General features: G+C 52.3%; 2 protein-coding genes and 1 long non-coding RNA gene across 5 annotated transcripts; 2 read left to right on the plus strand and 1 right to left on the minus strand.

Annotated features, from left to right (window-relative positions):
* Window positions 1–823: 823 nt before the first annotated feature.
* Window positions 824–2,368, minus strand: LOC123428977. Its single transcript, XM_045113049.1, has 7 exons — window positions 2,287–2,368; window positions 2,096–2,199; window positions 1,796–2,007; window positions 1,539–1,691; window positions 1,396–1,483; window positions 1,230–1,310; window positions 824–961 (listed from the first exon to the last, which is right to left on the minus strand). Exons 1-7 carry the CDS (start codon window positions 2,366–2,368, stop codon window positions 824–826), a joined length of 858 nt encoding a protein of 285 aa, XP_044968984.1.
* An 877-nt stretch (window positions 2,369–3,245) lies between these two features.
* On the plus strand, window positions 3,246–5,727 carry LOC123428561. 3 transcript variants are annotated; one of them, XR_006622579.1, is made up of 6 exons: window positions 3,246–3,348; window positions 4,346–4,411; window positions 4,679–4,786; window positions 5,146–5,348; window positions 5,504–5,553; window positions 5,651–5,727. It is a non-coding gene; the product is annotated as an uncharacterized LOC123428561 (long non-coding RNA). The 3 variants fall into 3 exon arrangements; XR_006622578.1 differs by having other exon boundaries at window positions 5,504–5,727; XR_006622577.1 differs by lacking the exon at window positions 5,146–5,348.
* A 6,063-nt stretch (window positions 5,728–11,790) lies between these two features.
* LOC123428562 lies at window positions 11,791–13,787 on the plus strand. Its single transcript, XM_045112779.1, has 4 exons — window positions 11,791–12,837; window positions 12,924–13,066; window positions 13,139–13,314; window positions 13,481–13,787. The coding sequence occupies exons 1-3, from the start codon at window positions 12,283–12,285 to the stop codon at window positions 13,311–13,313; spliced, it is 873 nt and encodes a 290-aa protein (XP_044968714.1). The 5' UTR covers window positions 11,791–12,282; the 3' UTR covers window position 13,314; window positions 13,481–13,787.
* The last annotated feature ends 1,457 nt before the right edge of the window (window positions 13,788–15,244 follow it).

Below are 15,244 nucleotides of genomic sequence, written 5' to 3' on the forward strand. Positions count from 1 at the left end.
AAGTGAGTCAGTCGTGTGTTATGTTAATTTGGTAGTTGTGTTAGAAATGAAACAGGGTTGATGGGAGAATCTTGGAAATGAGGACATTGAGGCCGGCATGCTTGTTGTCCCAACCAAACACGTTGATGATGTCCTCTGTCTATAGGATTTGTCATACATAAGCTCTGAAATCTGTTTTTTAGAGAACCCTGTTGTCTTGTAATCAGAAGTTCAAAGAAGAAATGCACTAAACCTTAAAGAGTACAGTACTGTATTTCTACTATGCAGCCGATTACGATTAAAGAAGTGCAATAACTCTGAATTGCAAACATGAATCAATGAGCTCGATGCTAGCTTCTGTTTGAAACTCCGAACTCTTATTTTCTGAGTCATGTGGCCCTATAAAATTTGCACATGATTTGGCAAATCAGAAGAGAAGTTTGATGGCCATGAATGCCGTCTAGGTTTCTTCAAGTTTGATACTGTCAGTAAACAATATAAATAAAGTCGGATCCGCCATGGCGCTGTACCGCTTGTTGCTCCGGCGACTGACCGGCCGGCCAAGAAGCCCACCGCCTACCCCTCAAGCCGGATCCGCCATGGCGCTGTACCGCCGCGCGGCCTCCGCGATCCGGCGGCGTGGGGCCCCGCCCATGCTCCCGGCGCGGGCCATGGCCTTGCTCCTCGGCCACGTCGAGCCGGCGCCCAAGGACCCCATCCTCGGCGTTACCGAGGCCTTCCTCGCCGACCCCATGGCCGGGAGAGACTCACCTCGACGCGTCCGCCCGGAGGTGGAGGAGGTGGCTGGTGGCGACGTGGTGGCCGGCGGGGCTGTGGGCGGGTGCTAGGAGGAGCCAGTCGGTGGAGAGGAGGGGCACGGGGGGCGGAGGAGGACAGGGGAGGCGCGGGGGTGGCTGGCGCGGGGCGGCCCTGGCGGCGGTGGGGCGGATCCGATCCGGGCGCGAGGGGCTTTCTTGCAAATCTGAAACGTTTTTCCACTTAATCAAGGACTGCGGTTGAATGCTCGAAAACGGAGGGAATATAAAGGCCATGATTTCATATACATGTACTTAATGAAAGGACACAACAGATTTTCTATTGCTAGCATTATTTGTTAAACGAATTGTAAGTTTAAGATTCAAGGCTGTAGCACATGAAGAGAAACTCAAACAAACACATCCAAAAACAATGTAACATTTACTTCACGTCCGCGGAAATTCCGGCATCCACATCACCACAACAACAACTACCTTACAATGCTTTCTGAATACTTGAAAGACATGCTTGTCACCAACAACAACCTCTGCGTGCTTTCTGATTAACATTACCCACTGTAATGAGATGGCAGATGGATTCAGAGTTAAGCTCTTAAACAAGTATGAAAAATCTACAGCAAAAAGAAAGCCATGAAATCACAAGAACATGTGATCCTTTCCTCCATTTATCCTTTCTAATGACGGGAGACATGTTTGGATTATAGCGCTTCTCTGTCTTGTCAGTGAAACTGAAAACAAAAAAACTCATTTTAGAAACTTCAGGCTTAAACACTTCAAACCCACATATTTCCTTGTCTGTGTCTCTGTCTTGTCGTGATTATGACGGCGATCCGGTCCTGCGGGAACTGCGCGTACCACGCCTCCTCGTACACGTCCGCCGGCAGGCCGGACCACCAGTAGTTTCCCACCGGCGCGAGAATGGCCACGCCGGAGAGCCTGCGCTTGTCGATTTCATCCATGGCACGCGATGCAATATGGGTAAGAAAGACTGTCAACAGGTTGAGATGGGGGAAGAAGATGAGATTCCACCCACTTATTGCCTGTGCGGGATGTGCTTGAGGCAGCTCCACATGATCTCACCGCCCATGGAGAAGCCCATGAGGTGGAACCTGGCCCCCAGCTGCAGGTTGTCGGTGAGCTCGGCGATGTCGACGGAGATGCTCTCCTCCGTCCTTGCCGGGTGCGTGTCGCTTTCACAGTACCCCGGCCGGTCAAAGGACAGCAGGTAGATGCCAAGCTCTTGTAGCAGCCCCTCGAAACAGAGCCCAACTCATGCTATTCATCACTCTGGTTGGTCTGCGTATGACGGATTGATTCTGAAATCCAAATCATCCGTGTACCTGGGAGACGTTGAGCACGTCGTGCCTGCAGCAGAAGAAGCCATGGACGAATATGATCTTGTACCTGGCCTGCTCCTTTGGGATGTCGGATTCCAGGTACGCGGCTCAGCCTGTGGTTTCACGAGACAAGGGAGAGATTTTGAGGGGGAGAGGATGGGTCGGGGGCGCTTACTGCCAGTAGGTGTCGAGGCTGTCGTCGCGGAGGGAGGCGACGCCGTTGCCGGGCTTGCAGGAGTTGACGCTCCAGGCGGCCGTCTTGGCCATCTCCCGCATGTCGCCCTCCACCGTCAGTTTCGGGCGGCCCTTCAGCTTCCCCGCCGCCTGCGCCGCCGCGGCCGTCCCCGACGTCGGCGTCGCCGCCGCCTCCTCCTCGCCGTCAGACTCCATCGATTCGGTGCTGGGTTGTCGGGCGGCGCGAGAGGTGTTGGGTGCGTCCAACGCCAGGCCTGCGGCGGTGGCGGCGACGGTGCGCTCGTGCTTGAGGAAGGGGATCTGGCGTGATGTGTTTGTTTAATGGACTGCAGGTTGAATTTCGAAAACTACAGGGGCGTTTCTACAAAAATGAAACGTTTTTCTGTTTGCATGACTTAAAAACGTACCACGGGTTGAATACCGGAAAAATTGAGGGTGTTTTTGCAAAAATGCCGTAACGGACGACAGAAGCACTACGCGCTTTATTATTAGGGGAGATATCTGATATGTGGGCCATGTGCCCAGAACGATATTAAATTTATTTTTTGTGGGGGAGGGCTCGCCACAGTGGCTTGCTGCTGGGCCCTCGGGTGTCGCCCAGTGCGTTGCACTATTGCCTCGGCACGCGCACCCCAACCAAATCTTAAAATTAAAATTTGGTCCTATGGACGTCTTGACAAGCTTTTGTTCCGCTGTGTACCACAGCAAGCACCTTCGATTCCATCTGCAGGATTTCTTCACGGGCCCTTCTCGCATACCGTTTTCTGAATTCGAAAGTGGATGGGTTGCAACTGCCTGCTGTTTTAGACTTTTCTGAATTCAAAAGTGGAGTTTAGACGGTTCAAGCCCATATGCTTGTAAGTGTTTAGTTTAGACTTCTGATATTGACTTGATAGACACTCGGCATGAACGCTTCTTATATATGTTTACTTGTTGAAAAAGGCATGGATTGCAATAACAAATACATTGTGGTAAATTTTGCAGGTTGAAAAATTAAATGTCTTGGCATCCTCCCTTGCCAATTCATCCTCCAAGGGATAGAAGCGTATTTTGGATCACAGGTGGAGCTTCCATACAATTCGTCTATGAATATTTTGATGCCATTTGATTTACTTCATATCATCTACCTTTACGGATTCATTTTCCTTCATCCATGAACCCTTTGAGTTTATGTTTTTTGTGGGTGAATTAAAAAACTTGGTAGACCATGAAGTATCTGTCATGTTGCTCCCTAGCGTGGTTGCATTCTTTTTCTGGATTTTGCTGTGGCACTATTTTCTTTAACAAATCCATTGGTTGTACAAGAACTTCGAGGTGACCTTTCAAAATTTATTGTGCATACTGCAGACCCCAGAAAGAGGAGGCTCTTAACTTAAGTGCCAAAAAGGAGAATGAAGTGAGTGCAGTTGAAAAAGTAGGAATCCTAGCCCATACGGTGGCAGTAGAAATATTTGTACTCCTTGTATTATAAGAACTCACATTTTGGAACATAGGTCTCTCATCGTGATTTTCATTTAGCAGCTGGTTTTGGCCGTGCACCTTTGGACATGTGTTTTATTTCATGAAAACGGCATCTAACACCTGCTGTAAGGAAACCATTATGCATGCGCACAGTGTTCATGATATGTAGGGTTGCTAGCGAGTCAAGCTCGAGCCAGCCGCGATGTGGTTCGAGACTAGAGTTAGGCTCGAGCTCAGCTCTAGCAAACTGATATGTGGTTCAGCTTAGCTCGAAAAAGATCAGTAAGGCCATGCATATAAGAAGTGAAGACAGTTTTGTGAGGTCAGCTCCAGCTAACTGAGATGAGGTTGAGCTCAGGTCACTTTGAACTTGAACCAAACTTAACTTAGGCTAGTTCTAGCCAAGCTCGAGCAGCTTGTGGAGCCCAAGCTTTGTTTACAAGGCCATTAGGATGTCTACCTATATTTCTGGATCATAAGTACTTCACATGCAAATTCACATATGTCACACATACATTAGAATAAATGCTTGGATTAATATTGCTTTGTTGTAAATTCTGCTGATGTTCCTTACCTTTTAATGTGTCACTTATATAGGAGTTGACTGCTGAGATTTCTGAATTGGAGAAGCAAAAGAATGAACTCGAGGCTCGGCTGAAGAAGGTACCTATGTTTTCCTTAATAAGACCTTCCTATATTATTATTTTCGTGTTGACTACTTCTAGGCATAGGTTTGACATGGAAACAAATGTTTCTGTTTGACAGACTGATGAGTTTCATCATTAGTCGCCTAAACCCAAAGCCTCTCTGATGCAGGATTATCGGAGGTGTTGAGTTAAAAGTGATATTTATTGTTGTGCTAAAACTAATCATATGTATGAGTTTCGAAAAATATCGTGTTTTGAGGTCATTCCTTATTTTGTCCAACAGGTCAACATTTCACTGAATGCTGCTGTTAGGCGGCTCAAGCTAACAAGGGAAGAGAGGGATCAGTTTGATGAAGCAAACAACGAGATGATCTTTAGTTTAAAAGCAAAGGTGCGTCCACTTTTTTTTTATCGATCCAGTTTCTGTATTCTTCCAGTAATATTCATGAGATTGACGATCGCTTTTTGGGTTAAAGTATTTGACATACTTCTACTTCTTTCTTGTTCTTGGATGAATGGATGAGAGTGACACTTCCATCAAGCTTAGAGCTAAACAAACCCAATAGATAATCCTCCGTTGCGTGAGCTGAGTGTCAAGCTATCCCATATCCCATAAGAAAGATGTGTCTGAACTCATGCGGGACAAGCAACGAATTCAGTAACTTGTACTACTAAATACTACTACTACTGAAGAAATGTGGACTGTTCTCCTCCTCACCTTCTGACCTGAGATTCAATCTGTTTTCCCAGAGGGCGCTGCCTCTCACAACGGCTTGATATCTATCAAGCGGTATTATGTACTAGTAGCATGGCTGAACCCAGAAAACGGTGCTATGAGGGGACAAACGGGGAATTAATTAGCGTAAACCATCTGGGGACGACCCAACCAATCCGGCGCGTACATGAGTGTGATCTGACGGCTAAGAGTCCCAAATCGCTGTGGATGCTCCTAGGTAGCTGTGTCTTACATTTTTTAATTTGTATTTATTTTCTCCTCTTTGAGGACATGCTATAAATTGCTATGTGCACTGTTTGTTACTGTTCTGTTGACATCTTAACACCATGGATATACACAGTGCCTTCTCATATTTTCTCACTTGTATTCCAGTGATGATGCTCGCCGGTTCATGAAACACCTTTGTCCTGATCTCTGAGTTGGTAATGTCCTTGTGAATTAGTTAGTTTCACATTCAACACTGGTTAAAAATGTGAAAAGATGGTGCTAAAACCCCCTGTTTTTTTTACATCAATTCAGAATTACTGGAGAGATCCTATGGAGTCGATTGCTGTCTGTATGTTCCAGAAAACCCTAAAAATAAGTTCGTAAATATTTATGTATGGTTTCCATGTGAACCTTCCCATTTCATGAAGATGGCCTAGTTTTTATTGTTGCTGTCATTAATTCCACCTAATTTGACGGTTTCCGTGATCAATGGAGGTTAGATCTGGTCATCTTGCCCGGCCCTCCCAAGCCCGCGCGATGGCTGCTTCCGCCGCCGCTGACCCTGTCGACCGTCGAGCGACCCCCTCCGGCGAGCGCGTCTCCTCCAGGAAATGCTGGAGCAGCTCAGAGGGCGAGTCCTCGGGGAGGTCGTACAGCGACGTCGCGCGCGCCCCCCGCATGCCCGTCGGCTGCCGCTGGTCTCAGGCGCGCCACCACCGCCCCCGGACGTGCTGCGCCCACCACCCGCCCGACGGTCCAGGACCGCCTTGGGCCCCGCTCGGAGGTGCACCGCGCGTCGGGCGGCCCGGTGCTCGACGCGGAAGGATTCCAGCAGGCCCGACGCAGGCATCACCACTGTCGACCTCGCCGCGACGCCCCGGCCAGCCCTGCATCCCCGCCGCATCTCCGCAGTCCAACCCCGGAGGAGGCCGCCAGCCTATGCTTTCGCTGCCTCGACCCCCGGCACCACGTACGCGACTGTCCTAATGATGTCCGGTGCCGATGCTGCCTCGTCTTCGGCCACGCCTCCCGCGCCTGCGGCGGACGTCGCGCCGCCGACGCGTCCCGGCGCACCACGGACGCGCCGCGGCGGCCCACACGCTCGGCTGAGAACGCTCCGCCCCCCCTCCTCGCGGTGCCGTCGCCGATGCCAGAGGCCCTCCCCCAGCGGCGCACCCCCGCCTCCACCCCCACACTCTCCGGCCCCGGCCGCCCCGACGCCATGCGATGGCCCCGCGAGGGTTATCGCCGCGCAGACGGCGGAGATGGACGACGCCAAGCTTGTCCTCGCTCGCGCAATGGTGGCCACCATCACGGGCAACAGGCCGCGGGTGACTCCGGCCGAGGTGACCGAGCTGCTGCTGAGTTTGCTGGAGCTTGCCGAGGGCGATTTCACCGTGCACATGCACCACCCAGAGGACTTCCTCATCCTCTTCTCCTCCATGGCCACCATGCGCCGGCTTCACGGCGAACACCTCCTCTGCTCGCCCCGGTTCTCGCTCTCCCTGCGGCCATGGTGCAAACTGGCGCACGCCAACGCCGACGACCTGGGGTACCGCGTGGAGCTCGAGCTCCGCGGCATCCCCGCCCACGCGTGGCACCTCGCCACGGCTGAGCACCTACTGGGCACGAGCTGCTGGGTGGAGAGGCTGCACCCTCGCACACGTCCGCGCGACGACCTCGCTGTCTTCCGTCTCTCCTGCCGCGCGCATGACCCTGCTGACATCCGGCGCGCCGCGGTGCTGGTCATCGTTGATCAGGTGTCTGGCCGAGCGCCTTCGGACCCCCTTCGTCCGGTCTCTGTCTTACCCCATCTCGATTGAGCTCACCATGGCGGCGCGGATCAGGGACGCGCCGGACGGCCACCAGGCTGCCGGAGACCTGAATGGGGACGGCGCTGGCGAGGGCGGTGGACGCGGCCCGGGCCACGACCAGGGGCCAGCCCCAGGGCGCGCGCGCCGCCGCGGCCGCAAGCGCAGGCGCTACGACGAGGTCCCGTCTGGGCGCGTGGACGGCATGGCCATTGATGCGTCGGCCTGGCGCGTGCGTCGTCCTGGCCGTGCCGATGCACTGCCACGGCGGCCTCCTGGCCCGGCGCGGCTGCGCTGCCGAAAGGCACCAACATGGCCAGGCTGGGCATGCTGGCGTGGCCTCGGCTGCAGGGGCCCACCGAGATGCGTCACCGCGTCAAGAAAGACCCGCTGAACCGCGTCACCCCCCTGCAAAAGGGAGCTTCCCCAGGGGCCCGCGCGCGCCCACCTTCGGACCAGGACAGGACGGTCTCGGGCCAGGACAGACCGGTCTCCGCTTTGGTGCCAGTAAGGACATGCCCAGGGACAGCTGGTGTGCAGCCGTTGGCTGCCGAAGCCCACATGCTCTCTGCCGTTCCTAATCCCAGCAGCCCCACCACTACCGAGGCGGATACGCTCGGGACCGCGCGCCCCCGAGCTCTCCCCGCGCCGGACCAAGACACGATTGGGGCCACTTCGGCTTCGGCTGAGCTTGCGCTCGCCAGCCAAGTGCCAGACTCGCAACCAGTCGGCCCTACCCTACCAGTCTCGCCTGCCGCCTGGTCGGGGCAAAGTGGCGCTGCGCTCACCCCTGCGGCGAGGGACCCGCATGATGCATCGGATCAAACACAACGGTCATGCGCGGAAACTGCTTTTGCATGTGCGGGAATCAAGGACGCCGATGCTGTCGAAACGGCCCTGGCGCCTGGGCCCTTGGCCAGTGACCAGCACGCTGCAGAGGCGCCCCCGACCGTGCGCACCCTCCCCGCGCCAGCAGCGCAAGAGGCCCACCCTCCTGCCTCCCCCCCCCCCCCCCCCGCGCGCAGCGCTCGATGAGGCCAGATGCCACAACAGCCCCCAGCAGATTCGCCTTCTGCAACGGCCCACACACAGCGACCCCAAAGGCGCCCCGGTTTCAGCTCCTCGCGCGACGGCAACGAGCAGATTCGCCTCCCCCCATCACCATGCAACGGCCACGCAGCCGGACTGCCACATGCCCCTCTTCCTGGATCCTGGCAGCCGCCACTAAGCAGCTCAACGCCACCCTGCCGTCCCCTGGGAAGCGCCCGCGGCCGCCTCTGAACTTCAGTCCCCGGCGAGGACGATCTGCGGCATCTCCTGCGGCCACTGCAACGCCGCCCAGGACCGAGAGGCGAGCCCAAGTCCAGATTCTGCGTACCCTCGGCATAGTCGGCATCAACCAGCACATCTCCACGGCCGAGATGAAGGCCTACGACGACCTGTTCGCTGCACCGATCCGGCTGCCCGTGCTACAGGCTATTGCCTCCCTCGTTGACAGGGTGATCCCAGAATGTTTGTCTGCTGCACCAAACGCTGCTGCCTGCGTGCGCTAGCGTCGTCGCTCCTCCACCGTCGACCCCTTGCTCATGGATCACGACTTGAAAATCGTTGTATGGAATGTTAGAGGCCTTAACTCGCGCGCTCGGTGCTGCGCTATCCGTTCGCTGCTCTGTAACACTCGTGCGGCCATTGTATGCCTCCAAGAAACAAAGATGGCCTTGATCTCGTCGTCTGTTGTGTTGGATACGTTGGGGTCTGAATTTGATGGGTCCACCTATCTCCCGGCTGATGGCACGCGTGGCGGCATCCTTCTCGCTTGGAACACCAGGGTTGTCACGATCTCCGCCTCCAGTTCACACAGCACGCGGTGACCGCGAAGGTGTGCGTGCCCGGTGGCAACCCCTGGTGGCTCACCACGGTTTATGGACCCCAGAGTGACCAGGACAAACTGGCGTTCCTGCAGGAGCTGCGCGACATACGCACCACCAGCCCAGGACCATGGATGTTGTGCGGGGATTTTAACTTGATATGCCACGCCTCGGACAAGAGCACGGGCAATGTGAACCATCGCATGATGGGCAGATTCCGCCGCGTGATCAACGACCTCGCCCTTAAGGAGGTGTACCTCAACGAGCGCCGCTTCACGTGGTCCAATGAGCAGTCGCCTCCTACGCTCGTGCGCCTTGACAGGGTGCTCTGCACCGCGGACTGGGAGGATTGCCATGGCGAGTGCCACCTCTGCTGCCTGGCATCCGTCGTCTCCGAGCACTGTCCCCTGCTCCTGGATTTCTCGCCCATGCCCACGGCTCACCGGCGCTTCCACTTTGAGGAGTTCTGGTTGCGCTTAGACGGGTTTCATGACACGGTGGCTGCAGCCTGGAGCTCGGTGTCGGACACTGACCCCTTCCGGCGGCTTGTCGGGCGCCTGCAGGCCACGGGCCGCGCCCTCACGAGCTGGAGCGCCAAATCCACGGGCAACATCAGGGACAAGCTCGCCGTCTCCCGCGAACTCATCCTGCGCTTTGATCAGGCCATGGAGACGCGCACACTCACGCCCCCGGAAGACTGGTTGCGTAAGCAGCTCAAGATGTCCTACCTGGGCTTGGCCTCGCTTGAGCGCACGATCGCCCGGCAGCGTGCCCGCCTCGCCTCGCTCAAGGACGGCGACGCGAACACGAGCTTCTTCCATCGGCAATGCACCTACCGTCGTCAGAAGAACCGTGTGCACAGCCTGCTTGTGGATGGGCAGACATTAGTAGAGCACGACGAGATGGCCCAGGCAGCATATGATCACTTCGACGGGCTGCTCGGCACCGCGACCGACCGAGCACACACGCTAGACCTCGAACACCTCATTGATCCTACTGACCTAACGAGCCTCGAGGCGCCTTTCAGCCCAGAGGAGTTTTGGGAGGCTGTGAGGTGCATGCCCGCACACAAGGCGCCAGGACCGGATGGCTTCACCGCGGAGTTCCTGCGCGCTTGCTGGACCATCATCAAGCACGACATTCTTGAGGTTTTCGAGCTGCTATACGCTCTGCGAGGGCGTGGATTCCACAGGCTCAATCAAGCGCTGCTCACCTTACTGCCGAAGCGCGCCGACGCCCACAGGCTGAATGACTATCGGCCGATCTGCTTGATACATATCGTGGCGAAGCTCTTCGCGAAGGTGCTATCCTTGCGCTTAGCCCCGAAACTTGATTCCCTGGTGAGCCGATATCATAATGCATTCATTGCCGGGCGCACCCTCCACGACAACTTCATCCTAGTCCGACAATCTTTAAGGCTGCTGCACCAATTGGGAGCTCCGAGAATCATGCTCAAGCTCGACCTCACCCGGGCTTTCGACTCCATATCTTGGCCCTTCCTCTTTGAGACCCTGCGCCAATATGGGTTCGGAGCAAGGTTCCGGGAGTGGCTGGCCATTCTGCTCTCCTCGGCCAGCACCCGGGTCCTTCTCAACGGAGTGCCTGGCCCCCGATATGGCACCGCCGCGGGCTGCGCCAAGGTGACTCGACGTCCCCGCAACTATTCGTCCTGGCCGTCGACACCCTCAGTCGCCTCATGCAACGAGCGCTCTAGACCGGCATCCTCCGGAGCCTCCACCCCTGTCGAGAGGTGCCGGCCATCTCACTATACGCCGATGATGTGATGCTGTTCTGTCACGCCACGACCAGCGAGGTCAGGGCCGTGAAGGGCATCCTAGGAGTCTTTGGTGTCGCCTCTGGCCTACACGTGAACTACGGGAAGAGCTCCGCCACGGCACTGCAGGGGGACGAGACGACTGCCACAGTGCTGGAGACCCTGGGTTGCCAGACGGCGGACCTGCCCATCTCATACCTGGGCATCCCCCTCTCCACACGCCGCCTCTCTGCGGCCCAGATGCAACCACTCGTCGACAAGGTGGTAGGCCGCCTCCCGTCGTGGAAGGCGTGGCTCATGAACAAAGCTGGGCGACTGGCGCTCGTCAAATCGGTGCTAAGCGCCATTCCCACGCACCAAATGCTTGCCCTCGCCCCCCCGAAAAAAACCCTGAAGCAGCTCGAGAAGATTCAGCGCGGGTTCCTCTAGGCAGGATACCAGGCAGTCCACGGAGGGCACTGCCACGTGAACTGGCGCCGGGTATGCCGTCTGATCGAGTTTGGTGGCCTGGGAGTCCGAGACCTCGAGCGCACGGGGCTCGCCCTTCGGCTCAGATGGTTATGGCTCTTGCGGACGGACACTGGTCGCGCTTGGCATGGCCTGGACATGCAGTTCACCCCCGAGGAGCACGGCCTTTTCCACGCCTCCACCACTATGCAGCTCGGGGATGGAACCACAACGCTCTTCTGGGAGGACCGATGGCTTCTCGACCTCTCCATCCGCGAGCACGCGCCCGCGCTGTACATGTGCATCCCCAAGAGTCGCAGGAATTCCCGGACGGTGGCGGAGGGCGTTCACGGCAATGCTTGGGCGCGGGACATCTGCGGCACCCTTGGCCTCCAGGAGATTGGGCAGTACCTCCAACTCTGGATGCTGGTGTCTCGCGCCACCCTCTCCCATGAGCCAGACAAGCTGATCTGGAAATGGACGGCCAACAACAGCTACACAGCTAGGTCCTGCTACCAGGCCACCTTCCACGGATCTATCCACACATGGATGATTTGCTTACACCTTATTGGTGTTACTTCTGTGATATTGTTGACTTTGTAAAAGATCTGATTGGGATCTTTAAATTTAAGAGAACACACTACCATGCAGCATATGTATATCCGTAAGTACTGAATTGGATTTATTGTTTTTACCTTTATTAAATTGTGCTTCCAAATGAATCTTATTTGTCTGTCTTATTTATAGGTGGAAGGTTAGATTTGGCAGAGATTCAATAATTAATGGAGCAAACTTGCTTCCTCTAGTTTATGAGCAATATCGCAATGCTCCTGATGACCATGGTGCTGTTGATGAAGAAGATGCTGCAGAGGCCAATGATAGTGGTCATGGTGTTGTTGATGAAGAAGATGCTGCAGAGGCCAATGATATTGTTGATGATGATGGTTACCTGAACACCTGTCTTGATCCTGCTACTGTTTTGGCCTTTCATTTTTTTCCGCTCTACTGGGAGAATGCCCAAGGTCAGATCCGTACAAGGAAAAGATGTATGAGACCATCACAAGCACAGATGAAGAAAATTGTGAACCTGTTGGACCAGTGTTTGAGGGTCTTGGTAAGAACTGGAATTCCACTTGCAAAACAGCATTGTTGCTCAAGCTTGCGATTGAATTGGTCAAAATTGCTCCAGCAGTAAAGGGTATGTGGCCTGATATGTATGATGAATTGAAAAATGAGTTCATAAGTTATGATCAAATTGCGCAGCTGCGCTGCCGTGACCTGGTAGCACATACGATGAACATTCAAGAAGTTCTCTGTTTAACAAAGGAGAAGGTGAACAAGGTTGTCAATGGAGAAAATCTTTGCTGCTACGTCTATAGAAACAAAGCCTATAACCGCATTGTGGATTATTGCTTGTCCATGATTATGTATTCTGAACTTGTTCTTGGTGTCATGTTGAGACACGAAGGGTATAAAAGGCCAGTTTACCTAGAAGAATTTGTGGTTAAGGATAGGGATAGTTCTTCGAGGGCCATGGATGCGGAGGCATTATTTATTGCAGAATACAAGATTTTTGAAATTGAGTACAAAGAAGGCAAGGTATCGCTTTGTGGTTGATGCATTAAATTATGTATTATTTTATTTCCTTTCATTATTGGAAAACTGAAGCGTTGTTTTGTTTTCAGCGGAGGTTGGCACTCTTATTGGGGTTTCATGATAATGCTGTTGTGTTTCTAAAACGGTGGTGTTATTCCATGCATGTAAGCCCGGCATTGGATCTCGAAGATGTTGAGAAGTGGTGTGAAATGTTCAAATTTAAAAAAGAAAGGTAATTCATGCATAGTACTGTATACAAACTTGTTGCATGTTAGCTAAATGGTGAAAATTTTATTCTTTACAGTATGACTGAAGTTGGTGCTGCAAAAAGTGTTATGAGAGCTTGGATTGAGTCAAACAATGCAAAAAATAATGCATTTGAAGATGTGGAGAAGAGAATTGATTTGAATGCTGCTTTGAAGGCTCTTTTTGATTTCATTGGAGCAAACTGTCCCCAGTATGGCAGCGATGTTGACTGAGGTAATGTGATGAGTTTCCTTCCGATTAGTTTGTTGTAGTTATTATGAATCGTTTTGCTACTGCTGTCAATTTATTTTTGTGGTGTGCTAAGTCTATCTGAGTCCTGCCTTTTTCTGAACATATGACTGACTGTGGTGTATGTTTGCATTTTCATGGGTGGTGGTAGATTGTCTGTGCGTGCGGGTCAAGGACTCTGGCAGTGTGAAGCAACCGCGGCAGATGAGTCACAGTGAAGACCTTGAACCACTTTGAAGACCTGTTTCTTGGTGTGTATTTTTGGTCCAAATGCTACCGCCTGTTGTCTGTGCATGTCAAGGACTGCGGGTCAAGGACTCTGGTGGCAGTGTGAAGCAACCGCGGCAGATGAGTCACATTGAAGACCTTGAACCACTCCTTTTGTGATGGCGGTGGGTGCTGTCAGGAAGCTGTTTGTAATGTGGTAATGAGATATGGGTTGTATTTCCTTGCAAAAACAAATGTCCATTTTGGTAGCTTCCGTAATATTTGTGTCGCTCTAAATCCTGAACCCCGCCGGCCTGCTGCTGGCGTCGGTGTCTGCTCTCCTGGGACGGTCCAGCGTCTCGGCTTCCATTTGTCAGCTTCAAGTGCCTCTTACTTCAAGTGCCATTTTTAGTAGCCCCCACAACCGTCAGCTTCAAATGCCTCTTACTTATATTTTATTTTCAATAAAAATCCAGCGAAATTCCCTTTTAGGAAAGATATCAGCTTCCATTTGGGGCAAGTCCAACTCCGGACATATCCAAATCTGAAATTGCCATTTCTAACAATTTCCCTTTTAGGCATTTCTGACATTTTTCATCACATGAACAAATGCATATTATATACTATCTCAGTATCATAATATGACATTTTAGCAGAGCTGCTAAAACGTCATATATTATGGTACGGAGGGAGTATGATTTTGGGGTCTAAAAATCCAAGGAATCCATATATGGCATTTGTTTTGCGTATTGAGCAAGTTCTCGCATGATGACATTTTTTTCACAACATTGTATTTTGTGTTTTTTTTCGCTTGAATTAATCCATATACCACATTGTTAAACATTGTACATGAGCTAGGGCCATTTTCATATGTATTTACTCCTACTATTTTTGCCATGCCATAAAAGTTCATTTTTAGCTATAGTTTTCACCTTGTGAACATGCCATGTCAATGTTGCCAAATTGAGCTATCTAAATTTCTTCAAGTCTCAAATAGTTTGTCAACATTATAATTTGTCTTTTTTAATTTCTTTGCGAGGCTATGACAGTGGGCCCATGGGACCCACCTGCCTTACACCGTAGGCCTCTCATGTCTGTGCTAGGTAACCCCATCGCCAGCTTCTACTGCATCTTTCTTTTATTTTATTTTAATAAAAAACTCTGTGAAATTCCTTTTTTGGAAAGAGCCGAATTTCCGTTTGGCGCAGGTCCAACCGTGGACGTTTCTAAAAGTGGAAATTGTCATTTTTGTCAACTTCCCTTTTAGGCAGTATTTAATGTGTTGCATTTATGACATTTTTCATCACAATAACATATGCATATTATATTTGATTTGGGGTATAAAAATCCAAGGAATCCATTTGTGCCATTTGTTTTGCGTTTTGAGCAAGTTTTGTTGCATGATAGTTTTTCGCCACACTGTACTTTGTGTTTCTTTGTGTGAATTAATCCATGCACCACATTGTTAAACTTTGTACATGTGGTAGGGCCATTTTCATGTGTACTTGCTGCTAGAGTTTTTGCCATGCCTTGAAATCCATGTATAGTTGTAGTTTTCACCTTGTGCACATGCCATGTCAAAGTTGCGAAATTGAGCTATCTAAATTTCTTCTAGTCCAAAGCAGTTTGTCAACATTACATTTTGTCTTGTTAACTGACATGGATGCGTAGCTCATTTGTCTTCTTAATTTCTTCATGAGCCTATGAT

This window comes from Hordeum vulgare, chromosome 2H (genome assembly GCF_904849725.1).
Source record: "Hordeum vulgare subsp. vulgare chromosome 2H, MorexV3_pseudomolecules_assembly, whole genome shotgun sequence".
Lineage (NCBI taxonomy): Eukaryota > Viridiplantae > Streptophyta > Magnoliopsida > Poales > Poaceae > Hordeum > Hordeum vulgare.

Excerpts from the sequence above, each read along its gene's own strand:
- LOC123428562 (XM_045112779.1), top strand. The coding sequence starts at position 12,283 with ATGTATGAGACCATCACAAGCACAGATGAAGAAAATTGTGAACCTGTT. Across the intron at positions 12,838-12,923 it reads TTGAGTACAAAGAAGGCAAG|CGGAGGTTGGCACTCTTATT; the intron begins GTATCGCTTTGT and ends TTTTGTTTTCAG. Across the intron at positions 13,067-13,138 it reads TTCAAATTTAAAAAAGAAAG|TATGACTGAAGTTGGTGCTG; the intron begins GTAATTCATGCA and ends TATTCTTTACAG.
- LOC123428977 (XM_045113049.1), bottom strand. The coding sequence starts at position 2,368 with ATGCGGGAGATGGCCAAGACGGCCGCCTGGAGCGTCAACTCCTGCAAG. Across the intron at positions 1,311-1,395 it reads GGAAAGGATCACATGTTCTT|TGGGTAATGTTAATCAGAAA; the intron begins GTGATTTCATGG and ends ATCTCATTACAG. Across the intron at positions 962-1,229 it reads TATTCAGAAAGCATTGTAAG|ATTTGCAAGAAAGCCCCTCG; the intron begins GTAGTTGTTGTT and ends AAAACGTTTCAG.